At 51.5% G+C, this 14,605-nt stretch overlaps 1 protein-coding gene across 2 annotated transcripts in view; it reads left to right on the top strand.

Moving 5' to 3' along the window:
* Positions 1-14,605, top strand: part of STEAP3 (STEAP3 metalloreductase) — a 41,698-nt gene that overhangs the window by 13,462 nt on the left and 13,631 nt on the right. For both annotated transcript variants that reach the window (XM_002812415.5, XM_054549244.2), the window contains exons 2-3: positions 8,096-8,595; positions 10,309-10,836. In XM_002812415.5, coding sequence (XP_002812461.1) covers positions 8,104-8,595; positions 10,309-10,836 — 1,020 coding nt within the window. In that variant the 5' untranslated portion in view covers positions 8,096-8,103. The remainder of the gene's footprint in view (positions 1-8,095; positions 8,596-10,308; positions 10,837-14,605) is intronic.

Genomic DNA, 14,605 nt, shown 5'->3' with positions numbered 1-14,605 from the left:
ACCACAGCAGCCACCAACATTGGTGTTACAAAATCCATCCAATGACATAGGCTCATGGAGCGTGCTTAAGCTGTCGTCCAAAACATGTTTACTCTTGGTTTACACACACTGGTAGCAGTCTGCCGTATCTCAGTTTCCTTTTTTATTTTAAGTAACAACTTTTTAAATAACTTTATTGAGCTATACCTCACATTACCATGCAACTCACCATTTGAATGGGTGGATTGCATGGTAATGTGAGGTATAGCTCAATAAAGTTATTTAAAAAGTAAATAAAACAATTCAATAGTTTTTAGTGTATTCAGAGTTATGTAATCATCACTAGAATCGTAGAATATTTCTATCACCCCAAAAAGAAACTGTGTACCCGTGAGCAGTCACTCCCCGTTTTCTCCAAATCCCCCATTCTGAAAACCACTAATCTACTTTCTGTCTCTATTGATTTGCTTATTCTAGACATTTATATAAGTGTAATTATGTAATGTCTGGCCTTTTGCAACTGGCTTCTTTCACTTAATGCTTTCAAGGTTCATCCCTGTTGGAACATCGATGTATACTTAGTTTCTCTTTATGGCTGAATATTAATCCACTGGATGGATAGGCCACATTTTGTTTAACCATTCCTTAGTTGATGGACGTTTGAATTGTTTCCACTTTTTGGGTATTATGAATAATGGGTGAAAATGCTTTTGTGTGGATATACGTTTTTCCTTCTCTTGGATATATAGCTAGGAGTGGAGTTGCTGGGTCATATAGAAACTCTGCTTAACGTTTTGAAGAATTCCCAGGCTGTTCTCCCCGGTGCCTGCACCATTTTACAATCCCAGCAGCAGTGTAGGAGGGTTCTGATTTCTCCACATCCTCCCTGTCTTTTAAAAAAATATATCATTGTAGCCATCCTAGTGGGTGTGAAGTGGTATCTCATTGTGGTTTTCATTTGCATTTCCCTGAGGGCTAATGATGCTGAACATCTTTTCATGTGCATTTGTATATCTTTCCTGGAGAAGTGTCTTTTCCAGTCTTTTGCCCACTTTATGTAGGATGTTTGTCTTTTTAATACCGAGGTGTAAGAGTTCTTCAGATATTTAGAAACAGGTCCCCTTATCAGTTATATGATTTGCCAAACTTTTCTCCATTCTGAGTTGGCTTTTCACTTTCTCGATGCTGTGCTCTTTCGATTTCGTCAGCAGCGAATTAGCAGGACCTGGGGGGCTTTAAGAGGTGAGCAGGCAGACAGACAGCGCCCACAAAGTCCTGAGGATGAGAGAAGAGGCAGAGCTTACACAAAGGCTCTGTGAAAACTGAAGATGAACCCCAGGCAGGTTGGGGTGATCCCTGAGGTGCTGGATGAGGATCTGATTTTGTACTGCGTTTTGGAAGGATTTCTGCCCCCAGAGGCTACATAGGCTCCAGTGGTGTGTGCAGTCAGGCAGAGAGATGCACAGAACCTCTACAGTGTGCCAGGCATGGTGCGGGGTTCTGGGTGCATGTGGAAAAAAACACAGCAATCTTGCCCTCCCAAAGCTCAGGGAAGTGGGGGCGGGGGGTGGACAATGAGCACATGAAAAAAAGACCACAGGAGAAGAACTCCCAGAAACATCCCAGCCACAGAACAATGCCCCAGGTGTATATGGCCCTTGGCTACTTTATGCCCTTGAGGGAAAATCGGTATTTCTATTTTACACATGAGGAAACAGGTTAGAGAAAGGACTGATGTGTCTAGTACCTCCCAGGGAGAAGATACTCAGGGTAGACCCCAGATCCAGGTCCTTCCTCTTTCCCTCTCTACACATTTTCAGTCTAGAAAAGAGTTATGTGCAAGAATTTGTTTTTTGTTTTTGTTTGTTTGTTTTTTTGTTTGAGACGGAGTCTCACTCTGTCGCTTAGGCTGGAGTGCAGTGGCGCGATCTCGGCTCACTGCAACCTCCGCCTCCCAGGTTCAAGCCATTCTCCTGCTTCAGCCTCGGGAGTAGCTGGGATTACAGGCACGCGCCACCACACCCAGGTAATTTTTGTATTTTTAGTAGAGATGGTGTATCACCATGTTGGCCAGCCTGTGTGCAAGAATTTATGTTTTCACTTGTGGCTTGCTGAGCCCTGCTGCTGGCTGTGGGCACATACTCATTCACCCAGGGACACGCACTGTTGATGGGTCCTTGCACTCTGGGCTATCTTGGGCCCCCTTTGCTCAATGCAGGCCCCTCTTTCTGAAGTGCTTTTCTTGGGCTCACTCTCAATTCGTCAAAGCTCAGCTCAGGCCCACCTCCTGCAGGAAGCCTCCCAGTCCCCGCTGCCCGAAGTCAGTGCCCTTGTCAGGAGACCTTGAACACTTTAGTCCACTGCCTGGCCCTCCCATGGGGCAAAGGTCTCCAGGGTGTGTGTGCACTTCCTCGGGGCTTGTTAAGGCTCATTCCCTGGGAGCAGGGAGGACATACAGAGCCTCCCTTGCACCTACATTTGTTTACGTATTACTTATACCACATACAACATTATAGGGCACTGCTGCATAAGTGTACATTTTAAATGTATTTTACTTATAAAGAAATAGAGCAGTAATAGGAACATGTGCCCCCAAATGTAATTTTACTGACCAGATCAAAAAAAAGATTTTTAATTGAAAATAAGTAGCTGGATATGGTAGCATGCACCTGTAGTCGCAGCTACTCAGACTCAGAAGTCTGAGACAGGAGAATTGCTTGAACCTGGGAGGCAGAGGTTGCAGTGAGTCGAGATCGCGCCACTGCACTCCAGCCTGGAGACAGAGCGAGGCTCCGTCTCAATAAATAAATAAATAAATAAATAATAAATAAACAAAAATTAAAAAAAAAATTGAAGATAACTGTGGGCTGCTTGAGGACAAGAACAGTCAGTCCCCACAAGGGAGGCGTGGGAGGCACCCCGTTCTTGGCCTGCAGGCTGCCCGTCCTCCATCTGGCTGTAGGGTGCCACAGCCAGCCTCTGATTGCCGGTGGCCCCAGCACCTCAATCCATACTGACCTCACAGCAAACCCTCTGTGGCCACAGCCCGCCCTGGCCACTCATGTCTGAAAGGTGATCAGTGTCCATGAAGAAGAGGCCACGGGGCTGTGGATGTCATGCCGCCAACTGTTAGTGGCCTGCGCAAGAGCAGACAGGAGCTGGCAGGCAGGCCCATGGGCCAGGCGTGGCTCCCAGCCATAAACACAGGCTGTAGCCCCGCTGGGAAGAAGGAGGGGACAGACAAGCCTGGGCAGAGACCCAGAGGGGACCAGGACACCCGATCCTCTATGCCAGTTCTGTCCACAGCTTGGGAGGAGAGGTGGGCAGGTCTGCATGCAGGAGACAGGCCTCGGCCCACAGAGCTGCAATCTGATCCCGTCTGCTCCCTCTCCAGTTCTATAAATAGAACCCCCAGGGAACCAGGGCCCAGACAGGATTAGTCACACCCTCACCTCAGGCCGCAGGGACAGGCCTCTGGGACTTCCGGGACATGTACCACCTGTCCTGCCCGCAACCCCTGCCAGCCTTCAGCAGGAGGGTTCATGCTGAGCATCAGGAGGGGGCAGAAGAACATAGCCACTGTCGGTGAAGAAGTTAGAGAAGGGTGCACACAACACACATGCACACAGGAATAGGACACGCGCACACACACACGCGCATACAAGATTAGGAAACACAAGTGCACATACAACCAGTCAGAAAAGAGCTCTGAGCTTTTACACATATTAACTCATTTCATCCTCAAACAGCGTGGAGAGAGGTATAATTAGTGTTCCCATTTTAAAGGTGAGGGAACTAAGGCACAGAGGAGCTATGTAACTCACCCAAAGGCACCCAGCTACTGGCATATGAGGCCATGATTTCTCCCCAGCAGCCCCGCCCACAGCCCGTGCCTTTAACCACCTGCCTGACTCCTCCCAGCCAAGTGGCTCTGTCCCTGCATCAGAAAGGTCAAGGAAGAGGCCGCCTAGGGAGCAGTACAAGGCGGCATTACAACGTGGCGTTTTCCTGTCGCAGACTGCATTTTGGTGGCAAGAGAAGCTTTAGAGGTGCTTAACGTTTAGTTTGCATTTATCTTACCACTGAAAAGCAGGGCCCCTTAGGACCATAAGTCTAGGACTTTTCCTAGCACCCTAGACTGCTGGGGATGAAAGGGGCTTGGAGCTGAGCTGGTGCAGCAGCTCCTGTTAGAGAAGCCACCCAGAGAGGCCCAGGGACCTCCTATGTCCCAGCGCCAGTTAGGGGCAGAGGTGGGACCAGCTCCCCTCGGCTGCAGCGGCCTCCATATCAGCCCCCTGGAAGGGAGCAGATGCCGAGTCAGGTTCTGAGCAACACCCTCAAGGCCCAGCCCCGGGAATCCCTTCCCACCTGTGATTAGGTTTGGGGTTCAACAAAAATAGGACTCAAAATCTGGATCTTCTCGTCTTGCTTCACTTTGGGCTGGTTCAGTTTTGTTTCGAGGTAAATCATTCGAGGTTTTTCAGGGATCCTCAGATGCATGTCTGCATGAAGCCGTCCTGGCTTCCCCTTCGGCTGCCCCCTGGGCAAGAGCCTGGGCCATACCTGTGCCATTCCTGAGCTCTGTCTCTAGCTGCCCCATGTCCAGTCATTGGTGGTGGGTCTTATTCAAGCCCCTTTTCCCCCAACACACACTAGATTGTAAGCCCTCAGGGTGGGGACCACTTCTCACTCATCCTTATATGCTTAGGAGTGTTCAGCACAGTCACTCAGGAGATGGGAGGGAGAGGGGAGAGAGAGGGCAGAGACAGAGGAGAGGCTTCCGTCCAGAGGGGTCCTACTTAGGATCATCCAAATCATTAGCAAATGTTGGAAAGATGGTCTGGAGGCCTCAGGGTCGCTACTCTTCCTCCCCATCAGGGCAAAACTCCCCGGGGCTTGTGTCTCCCTGTGGTTGGGGACAGGCCTGGGTGTATCTGTCCCAGCCTTGACTGACCACAAGGGGAGCCTTGGCCCTCCCGACCACGGGAGAAGAGGGATTTGAATTCACCTCGGCCCAAATTGCAGACGCTGGCCTGTGAGCCCTGAGGCCATCTGCACGGCTCTTGGGCTGACATAACTGTCACCCATCTCTTCATCCTCCTTCCCCGGAGCCGAAGGGGTGCCCGCAGGGTCTTCTGACCTCCCTCCGCCTGGGCCCTGCTGCTGGCACAGAGCTTCATTTCTGTTAGCAGCCAGTGTTTGCTTAGTGATTACTGAATGTCGTTTGCTGGGTGCTTATGATGTGCCCAGCACTGTTCTAAGTGCTTTACACAATTGACTTATTTACTCCTACAACCTGCCCATAAGGAAAGTGCTGCGATGGTCTCCCTTTTATAGCTGAGAAAACTGAGGCACAGATAGGTCCACGGTCACACAGTTAACATAAGGCAGAGTCAGGACCAGAATCCAGGCGGTCTGGCTCCAGAGCCCGGCTCCTGGACTGAGAAGCCTTGAGTAGGGGCCTGGTGCAGACCCGCCTGCCGTGGACTCACTATAGGATGGGTCAGGAGGCCCATTGTCACCTACAAAATGTAGCCCACCACCCAGGAAATGCTCCCAGAACCAGGCAGAAAATACTGTCTCCTAGTCTCAGGGTGGCTGTGCCCGGCATGAGTGTCTTGGCAGGTGCCTGCATGTCGGTACAGGTGTGCCACCCCCATCTGTGGACTCAGAAAGCATGATCCCCACAAAAGCAACCCCTCAGTGTCTCAGCTCAGCCAATCGCTGCTATCCTGTGACAGGCAGGGCCATGTTTCAAAACCACGTTAAAGATGCGCAAGAGGCTAAGGGAGTTTCCCACGCTGGCAGAGCCAGGACAGGAACACATGTCCCCTGACTCTTGACATTGAGAATGCACCCCCTTCCACCCACCTGTCCTCTCGTCCCAGCCAGTGTGGTCCCAGCTCTGTAGCTCTCTGGGACATCTCTGGAAAGCTCGTTGTTCTCTGTCTGGGCAGTAGGACGGAGTAAAGCTCTGACTGCCGAGGCAGACAGACTTGCCTCCTGCTCTTCCTCCCCTCAATTATTTGTGCTGCCTGAAACAAGTTCCTGAGCCTCCCTGAGCCTCAGTTCCCTCTTCTGTAAAGTGGGAATGATAACTGAATCTACTTCCTGGGGTTCTTGTGAGGACCGGAGGCCCATCACCCGAGGAAAGGCCTGACAGCAGCAATGGGTGTATGGTAGGCATCCATTAATAGGAGCTGCTGCTGCTGCTGCTGCTGCTGCTGCTGCCTTGTAAAAGGAACAATCACAGTTTTGAAAACCTCTTAAGATTGCATTATTTGTCATCTGAGAGCAGAGATTGTGATCTCCATTGACAAAGATGGAAGCTGGGGCCCAGGGAGGCACACAGACTTGTCTGAAGACACACAGCTGCTTCATAGCAGAGCCGGGCCCAGCCTCCTGGTCCCCCTGCCCCATCTTTGTGTCAGTGCCTGGACCCACTCCCTCACCTGGTTAGGTGTCCAGAGGTTCCAGGAGAGTGTTGTGGAAACGTGGGAAGAGGCAGACGCCCATGCAGGGTGTTGAAAGCCACCCCAGCTGCTCTGCTGCTTCAGGGCAGGGGTTCTTAAGCCCTGTGGAACTGTAGGCTAGTGAAGCTTGTGGACTTCTGCTCAGAATAATGTTCTTACATGCACCAAATAAAATAGCTTAGGGTTACAAATGTAACCTATGTACATACAAATGTAATATTTTTATATATGTAACAAATACATACATACAAATATTATATGGAAACACAGTGAAAATATTTTTTAAAAAAGACTACAGTAGCATTATGCATGCTTCTTTATTAGCACATTAAATGACAAGCTCTAGTGGCAGATCTAATGTCTACCATAATTTTATTTTTACTTTATTATTATTATTATTATTATTATTATTTTGAGACAGTCTTGCTCTGTCACCCAAACTGGAGTTCAGTGGTGCGATCACTTCAGTCTTCAACTCCTGGGCTCAAGTGATCCTCCTGCCTCAGTGTCCTGAGTAGCTGGGACGACAGGCATGTGCCACTGTGCCTGACTAATTTTTTATTTTTTTATTTTTTTAGAGATGGGACCTCCCTATGTGGCCCAGGCTGGTCTTGAACTCCTGACCTCAAGCGATTCTCCTGCCTTGACCCCCTAAAGTGCTAAGATTATAGGTGTGAGCCACTGCACCTGGCTAGCATAGTTTTAAATTTGTGCTCAATTTAAATGGTATTAGGATAAATTATTTACAGGTAAATTTATGATATGATCTTGGTCAGCATTAATGAAAAATTATGTTGCCTACCTTCATACTTAAAGGAAATAGCAAATTTTAGTTAGAAGTTGGTGACAATTAATATATAATAATTTTTCCATCCAAGTTTACTGTAGACTGCTGGCCCGAGTTCAGGGTTTCCTCCACATCCACTCATATCTTGGGCTCAGCAAAGAAGATCACAGGGCACCCACTCTACCTTAGGGGCCCATTCACTTGTCTCTCAGTCCTGCCCTCAGAGATCAGGGTTTGGTATTCATTCATTCATTCATTCAGCAAACACTGAGCACTGCCTCCGTGCCAGGATATGATACCCAGTGAGCTCCAAGGTCAGATGAGATGAGGTCCTGCCCTCAAGCTGTTCACCATGCTTCAGGGAGTGCATAAGAAGAACCGCTCCAAGATGCAAAATGTAGACAAGCATAGGGACATGCTCACGCTTCCTGGTCATCAAACACCCAGCGATGGTGAGGTTGGGGTTAGATGGTCACTCCTGGCTAGTGACACTGTCGATTGCCTAATCCTTTTGAAAAGAAGTATGGCACTGCATCACATTGGTCATGGAAATTCCAGAGTCCCCTTTCCCAGCACTCTCACTCTGCCAGTTTTTCCCAAGGAAATAATTCAGCAGGAGGGACAAAGGGTGGAGGGCAGAAGTCCTCCCTGCTCTTCCTGAGTCTGTGCTCTCCCCAGGGAAGGGGCTGTGTTGTGCTCAGCTTGTTCCCCTGGTGCTGACACGTGGTAGCACTCGGTGAACACCTGCTGGGTGAATGTCTGACTGCCATGTAGTTACGATGTATAAGAGGAGGGAGGTGGCAGAAAGGGCAGTCCAGGAGCCCTCCACTGACCAGGTTCCTGACTTCTCTTGCAGCCACCAAAATGCCAGAAGAGATGGACAAGCCACTGATCAGCCTCCACCTGGTGGACAGCGATAGCAGCCTTGCCAAGGTCCCCGATGAGGCCCCCAAAGTGGGCATCCTGGGTAGCGGGGACTTTGCCCGCTCCCTGGCCACACGCCTGGTGGGCTCTGGCTTCAAAGTGGTGGTGGGGAGCCGCAACCCCAAACGCACAGCCGGGCTGTTCCCCTCAGCGGCCCAAGTGACTTTCCAGGAGGAGGCAGTGAGCTCCCCGGAGGTCATCTTTGTGGCTGTGTTCCGGGAGCACTACTCTTCACTGTGCAGTCTCAGTGACCAGCTGGCGGGCAAGATCCTGGTGGATGTGAGCAACCCTACAGAGCAAGAGCACCTTCAGCATCGTGAGTCCAATGCTGAGTACCTGGCCTCCCTCTTCCCCACCTGCACAGTGGTCAAGGCCTTCAATGTCATCTCCGCCTGGACCCTGCAGGCTGGCCCGAGGGATGGTAACAGGCAGGTAGGTTCTGGGGGAATAATATCCATCATAACAATAAATATAAATGGCAAATTTTCATTGAGTGCTGCCAACATGCTTTTTTTGATATGTTATCATAGCTAATCCTGCATCACTGCAAAATTCCATTTTACAGAACAGGAAATTGAGGCTCAAAGATATTAATGATCTTACTCAAAATCCCATAGCTGGTAAGTTGGGATTTGAACCCAATTCCTATGGATCTGAAACCCATGTTCTTTCTGCTATGGTAACAGGGTTTCCTAGAGGGCAAGGAGGAAAAGGTTGATGGCTTTTTGCTATTTGGAGCCAAGAAGGAGAGAAACTTGGCTTTTAGAATCGGACTCAGAAGGAGGAAAGTAACACACTTATGTACCGGGCCCTGAGGAAGGCAGGCATGTCTCAAATTTTATCTTATTTATTCTAAGGGCTTCCAAGAACTGATTTCTCAGAAAAGTCAACAGCAGGTTTTTCTGGGGCTAGATAATGGCTCCACGGAACAGCTAGAGCTGCATACATTTCTTGTCACGAGGAGCTCTTACCAAGACAAGGTGGTTTTTAATGCCACCTTGGTTTTTAATGCCACCTTGGTTTTTAATGCATTTTCTTGGCGAAAGAATGCCAGACTCCATGTGTGAGAACTTCCACCAGTGAGTCGAGCCCAGGTGCCAGGCTCTGTAGGACAGTTTAAAGGTGCCCAGCCATACCTGACTACAGCACCTTAAATGCAGGCTGCATCATGGGACTCCCAGGTATGGACCAGGAGGAACAGTGGAGGGTGTTGAGTGCAGGGCCTGGAGGGAACAGAGCAAGCAAGCAAGCTGGCTGGAGAAGACTTGGAGGAGGGCTTTGACCTGGGCCCACCCCATGCTGTCAGGCTCAGGGAGCAGGGAGTGCATTCCAGTCTGAGGGAACAATATGAAAAGGCACAGAGATAAGAAACAATGCTCCTAGACCTCAGTTTTCTCACCTGAAAAATGAAGACAGTAGTACCTACCTGCGGGCTCATGGCAAGGCTGAGAGATCATATATGTAAAGCTCAGCATAGAGTAGGTGTTCAGTCCGTGTTTCGAGACTAGACTGACCAATGCAGTGTCAACAAGGCCCACGGGGTGCTTTGGGATCTGAGGACTCCAATGTGCCTGCAGGGGGACTTCATGGGTCAGAGCAGTGGGCTTCAAGGCAGAGAGGGCAGGCTGGAGCTGGCTTATGGAAGGCCTTATGTGCTGGCTGAGGGCACTACTGAGCCGAGGGACATCATCAAGGGGGGCGATTCTGAACTGAGGGATGGAGCTGCAGTCACAGCTGCCCATTCTGCACTATATGCAAAACTCTTTTGCTGGGCGGCTCCCAGGGCAGGCCGCAGCCTTGGAGACAGCCATGTCAGGGGCCCATGGGGACTGCCTGGATGAGCATTTTGCTTGTGGTTGCTGATGTCCACGAGCTGGGCAAGACGCTTACTGTTCGCAGCTTCTCTCCTTGAGTAGTTGGTCTGGCTGGGCAGTTGGGCCAGAGGCTGGGAGGCCTGGGCAGCAGAGAAAAGACCCCTGGCCTGGGAGCTAGAACCCCATTGGCTCCCACCTGTACCATTGACTGGCTGCTCATTTGGACAAGTCCCTGCCCCTCTGGCCCTCGGTTTCCTCAGCTGCTCAGTGAGGCCCTACCCACTCCTGTGGCCTGTGGACCCCGTCTGACTGCCCCGCTTTTCTCCCGCAGGTGCCCATCTGCAGTGACCAGCCAGAAGCCAAGCGTGCTGTCTCGGAGATGGCACTCGCTATGGGCTTCATGCCCGTGGACATGGGATCCCTGGCATCAGCCCGGGAGGTGGAGGCCATGCCCCTGCGCCTCCTCCCGGCCTGGAAGGTGCCCACCCTGCTGGCCCTGGGGCTCTTCGTCTGCTTCTATGCCTACAACTTCATCCGGGATGTTCTGCAGCCCTATGTGCAGGAGAGCCAGAACAAGTTCTTCAAGCTGCCTGTGTCCGTGGTCAACACCACACTGCCGTGCGTGGCCTATGTACTGCTGTCGCTAGTGTACTTGCCCGGCGTGCTGGCGGCTGCCCTGCAGCTGCGGCGCGGCACCAAGTACCAGCGCTTCCCCGACTGGCTGGACCACTGGCTGCAGCACCGCAAGCAGATCGGGCTGCTCAGCTTCTTCTGCGCCGCCCTGCACGCCCTCTACAGCTTCTGCTTGCCGCTGCGCCGCGCCCACCGCTACGACCTGGTCAACCTGGCAGTCAAGCAGGTACCCACCCCATGCCCTTCCTCCCTCTGGCAACTCAGCACATGCTTGTCCAGTGCCCTCCACCAACCAGGTGCAGCCGATACCCACGGGTGCAGCCTTACCAGGTGCCAACTGCAGATTCTGTTCCGATGGGGCCGCAACCACATCCTCCTGCCCAAGACTTTGAGTATCAGTGAACAAAGCAGATGAAAATTCCTGCCCCCATGGGTAGAGCCCAGTTGGGGCAGACTTAAACAAAACACAGCAGTGAGTTATAGTGGGCGTGGAGAGGATCGGGAGTGCTAAGGCGCAAAGGAAAGCAGGGGTGGGCGGTGGGGGTGCAGTTTTGAAGATGGTCCGGGAGGCCTTGCAGAGTGAGTGCTATGTGAGCAGAGCTGGAAGGAGGGGAGAGGGGCCGGTGGCCTGCTGGGGTGGTGTTGCAGGCCACGGGGCATAGTCCTTGGGCAGAAGTGTGCCTGGTACGTTGGAGGAGCAGCCAGGAGGCCCACGTGGCTGGAGCTGAACAAGGAGGGGGTGGCAGGCGAGGCCTGAGAGGAAGAGCTTCAGCCTTAGGCTCTGAGTGAAATAGGGAGCTGGTGAATGTTTGAATTTAGGTGTTGATCTGCCTGACATTTTAAGTGGTTCTCTCTGGTTTTTGGCTGAGAACAGACTGTAGGAGGTCAAAGGCAGCTAGCTGCTGGGGCCAGCGAGGAGGCCATGCATATGCCCAGATTTGAGGCAGTGGAGGCTGGAGGCAGTGGGAGCAGTGGAGGAGCAAGGAGATCCTGAAGGCACATGTGAAGCTGGAGTGCATGGAATTGCTGCTGGAATGGGCCCAGGGTTTCGTGGGTGATCAAGGATGACTCTGGGGTTTGGGTCTGAGCACCTGAAAGAGAGAGTTGCCATCAGCTGAGATGGGGAAGGCTGCAGGAGTGAGCGTTCCAGGTTTGGGTGTGTTGTTGTTATTGTTGTTGTTGTTTTTACTGGGGGTGGCATTAATCATTCATTTAGAAAATCCATATGGTGCTTGGTTGCCAGCAGGATTCCTGGGAAGTGGAGGGCCTTCAGGCCACACCAGGTGGGGACCCAGGCATCAGCTGGCACCTGTGCCCACAGAAACAGGCCCCTGATGCTCCCTCCTGGTCCACAAGCTCACGGGGCTTGATTCTTAGTCCCAAGCTCACATCTTCAAGCAACACTGTCTGTCTTTATTTTCTCCAAATTAATTCCACCTCCAGTGCCCAGCCCCAGGGCTGGTTGATGCATAGGTCCTGCCCACTCCAGGATGCTAGTCACCCAACAGGGTTTGGCCCAGGTGCTGGTGAGACACTTCTCATCCACCCCTCATTCCAGCCTGGTGGCCCCTGCAGCTCCTGCTCCTGCTCAGGATGCAGGGACCTTGGTGAGGCTGGGCCCTCCCCTAAACACCTAGCACAGGACCATCCCCTCCGAGGATGGGAGATTGGCAGGACTGGGAAGCAGGGCTGGGCACCTCCTGAGAACCACAGACCTCAGCCCCTACTCACTGTCAGGGTTGCTGCTTCTCTGCCAGCAGCTACTCGACTGCCCTCGTCCTTTGCCACCCACAGATACCGGCATCATTGCATCTGTGGGCTCAGAATTTCCTAAGACAAAGGAAGAACCCCAGACTTCAGGCAGAAAAGCAAGATGCTTGATGGAAATGAGAGGAAGGGAAGAAATCAGTCATGAACCCTTAACAAGAGCTCGCTGTGTTCCAGGAACCATTCTAAGAGCTTCAAACACCACTGTGAATTCATTTAACCCCATCTCATCCCTGTAGGCCAGGTGCTATTATATCCTTATTTCATAGATGACAAATCTGAGGCACAGAGGGGTTAAGTAACTTGGCCAAAGTCACACAGCCAGTAAGTAGCAGAGCTGGGATTCAGATCCAGCTATTTTCCAGATCCATGCTTATACTCATGCTGCTTTCTACAGGCAAACCAAATTCACAGTTGAGTAAATGATTTCAGAACTAGGTCATTCATTCACTCATTCACTGAGCACCTACTCTGCCAGGCCCTGGGGACACAGAAAGGAGTAAGAAAGACACAGACTATCTGGCTCCTTGCCTCAGCTGGTGTGGGGCGGTGTGGAGGCCTGAAGGCTAGAGCCTGGACTCCTGCTCTCCAGCATCGCTGACTGGAACAAAGATCTTGACCTTGAGCAAGTCACCACCCCTCTTTTGTCCTCGAGGCCCTGATGTGTAGATCAAGCTCTCTCCTAGTGCTAATGTTTTTGATGCTCTTTGATAATATTTTCTTACTGACTTCTACAAAGCACCAGCCCCTTGGCAGGAGGCTCTGCGGGGCTCCCTGGGGACTAGTACAATGTTGCTGCCCAGGAGGGGGCAGATCTGCGTGGAGGAGCCCACTCCCTCTTCCCTGAGCTGGCAGGTATTTCCAGCAGCAGTGGGAAAGACGATGACAGTGCCCACTACCCCCCAGGGCAAAAGACACACCACTGCTCCCTCCCTCCCCTGTCACCCTTCAACTGCCTTTGTCTAAACTCTCTGCCCTGCCAAGGCTCTCCCTGATATTCTGTTAACCCAATTCTGCCCTGATGCAAATACCAGGGTACAGAGGGGCGCATGCAAGGTAATTTTCCCTGCGTCCCAAAAATCTTTAGGGCTGCAGGCCCTGGTGAGGTTGCCAGGCAACCATCCCTCCCGCAGGACGAGATGTCAGAGACACCGAAGGCCTCTCACGCAAAGCGGCTTAAACTTGTTCTGCAGAGTTCTTAAGGGCAAAACCAGGGCTGATGTGGGTATATCAGGGTGGATGGTCAGAGGGATGGTCAGAGGGAGGCAAGGGCTTGACACACAGCAGCCCAGATGTGGGGAGGTGCCCAAGTCTGGACACATCCAAGCAGATTCTGGATGGTCCATGGTAAGCCATGCCTGTGGTTCTGGGCCAGGGCACCTGAGGCTGTTCTGCCTTCAGCCCCAAACAGCAGGGCCTCCTGGGTGGCTCAGGCTTGATGTGTGGCTTCTGCCGCCAGCCCGTGGGCACCTCAGCACAGGGTCCCCACATGGCCACTCACCACCCCAACTGCCCACTAGGCCCTTGGGTCAAGGGAGCACATTAGTCTAGGCACAAGAAACTCCTCCAAGATTTCCTTACAGCCCTGAGTCTGCAGATTAGGAGGCAAAGCTGTATGCCAGCTGTAGAGAAAACCTTTGAGACCATTTTTACAGACAGTATTATTACCAACAATAACTGATATTTGTCCAGGGCATTTGGATTTGCTTGTGTATTTCCCTGGAAACACACATTTCAAGATCAAAATCAAAGATCAAGATCAAAGAAATGTTTAACCTGCACACTGTTCTCCTATTACCTTCACCCCAAGCTACATCTGCACATGGCTGGCATACGATGGTCTGAACCTCTCATCTGACCATGTCACTGCTGAAAAGATTCAGTGACTCCAATGTCCTTGGGATAATGGTAGACCCCTCACTATGCAGCTAGACTCCCTCCTCAGCCTCATCTCCCCTTCTCCTGTGACGTGTCAACACTTGGGTCCCATACTGTCCTCTAAATGGGCAAAGCTCATTCCTCTTGGCTTGGAATGCCCACCCCGGGACACCTTGACAGCCTACACACTCCTATTCCTCCTTCAAAACCCTACCTCTGTTAAGCTCCCCCAGCCTATCCCCTTACTTCCCCATACCTGCCTCTGTAATCTGTTGTATTTTGTAAATACTTCTATTCTTTTTCTTACACACTACTTCATATCTGACTCAGAGGTCCATGACTGGGTCTTC

Source organism: Pongo abelii, chromosome 11 (genome assembly GCF_028885655.2).
Source record: "Pongo abelii isolate AG06213 chromosome 11, NHGRI_mPonAbe1-v2.0_pri, whole genome shotgun sequence".
NCBI lineage: Eukaryota > Metazoa > Chordata > Mammalia > Primates > Hominidae > Pongo > Pongo abelii.
The sequence above is the reverse complement of the archived record's forward strand: the minus strand, read 5'-3'. Positions and strand labels throughout refer to the sequence as shown.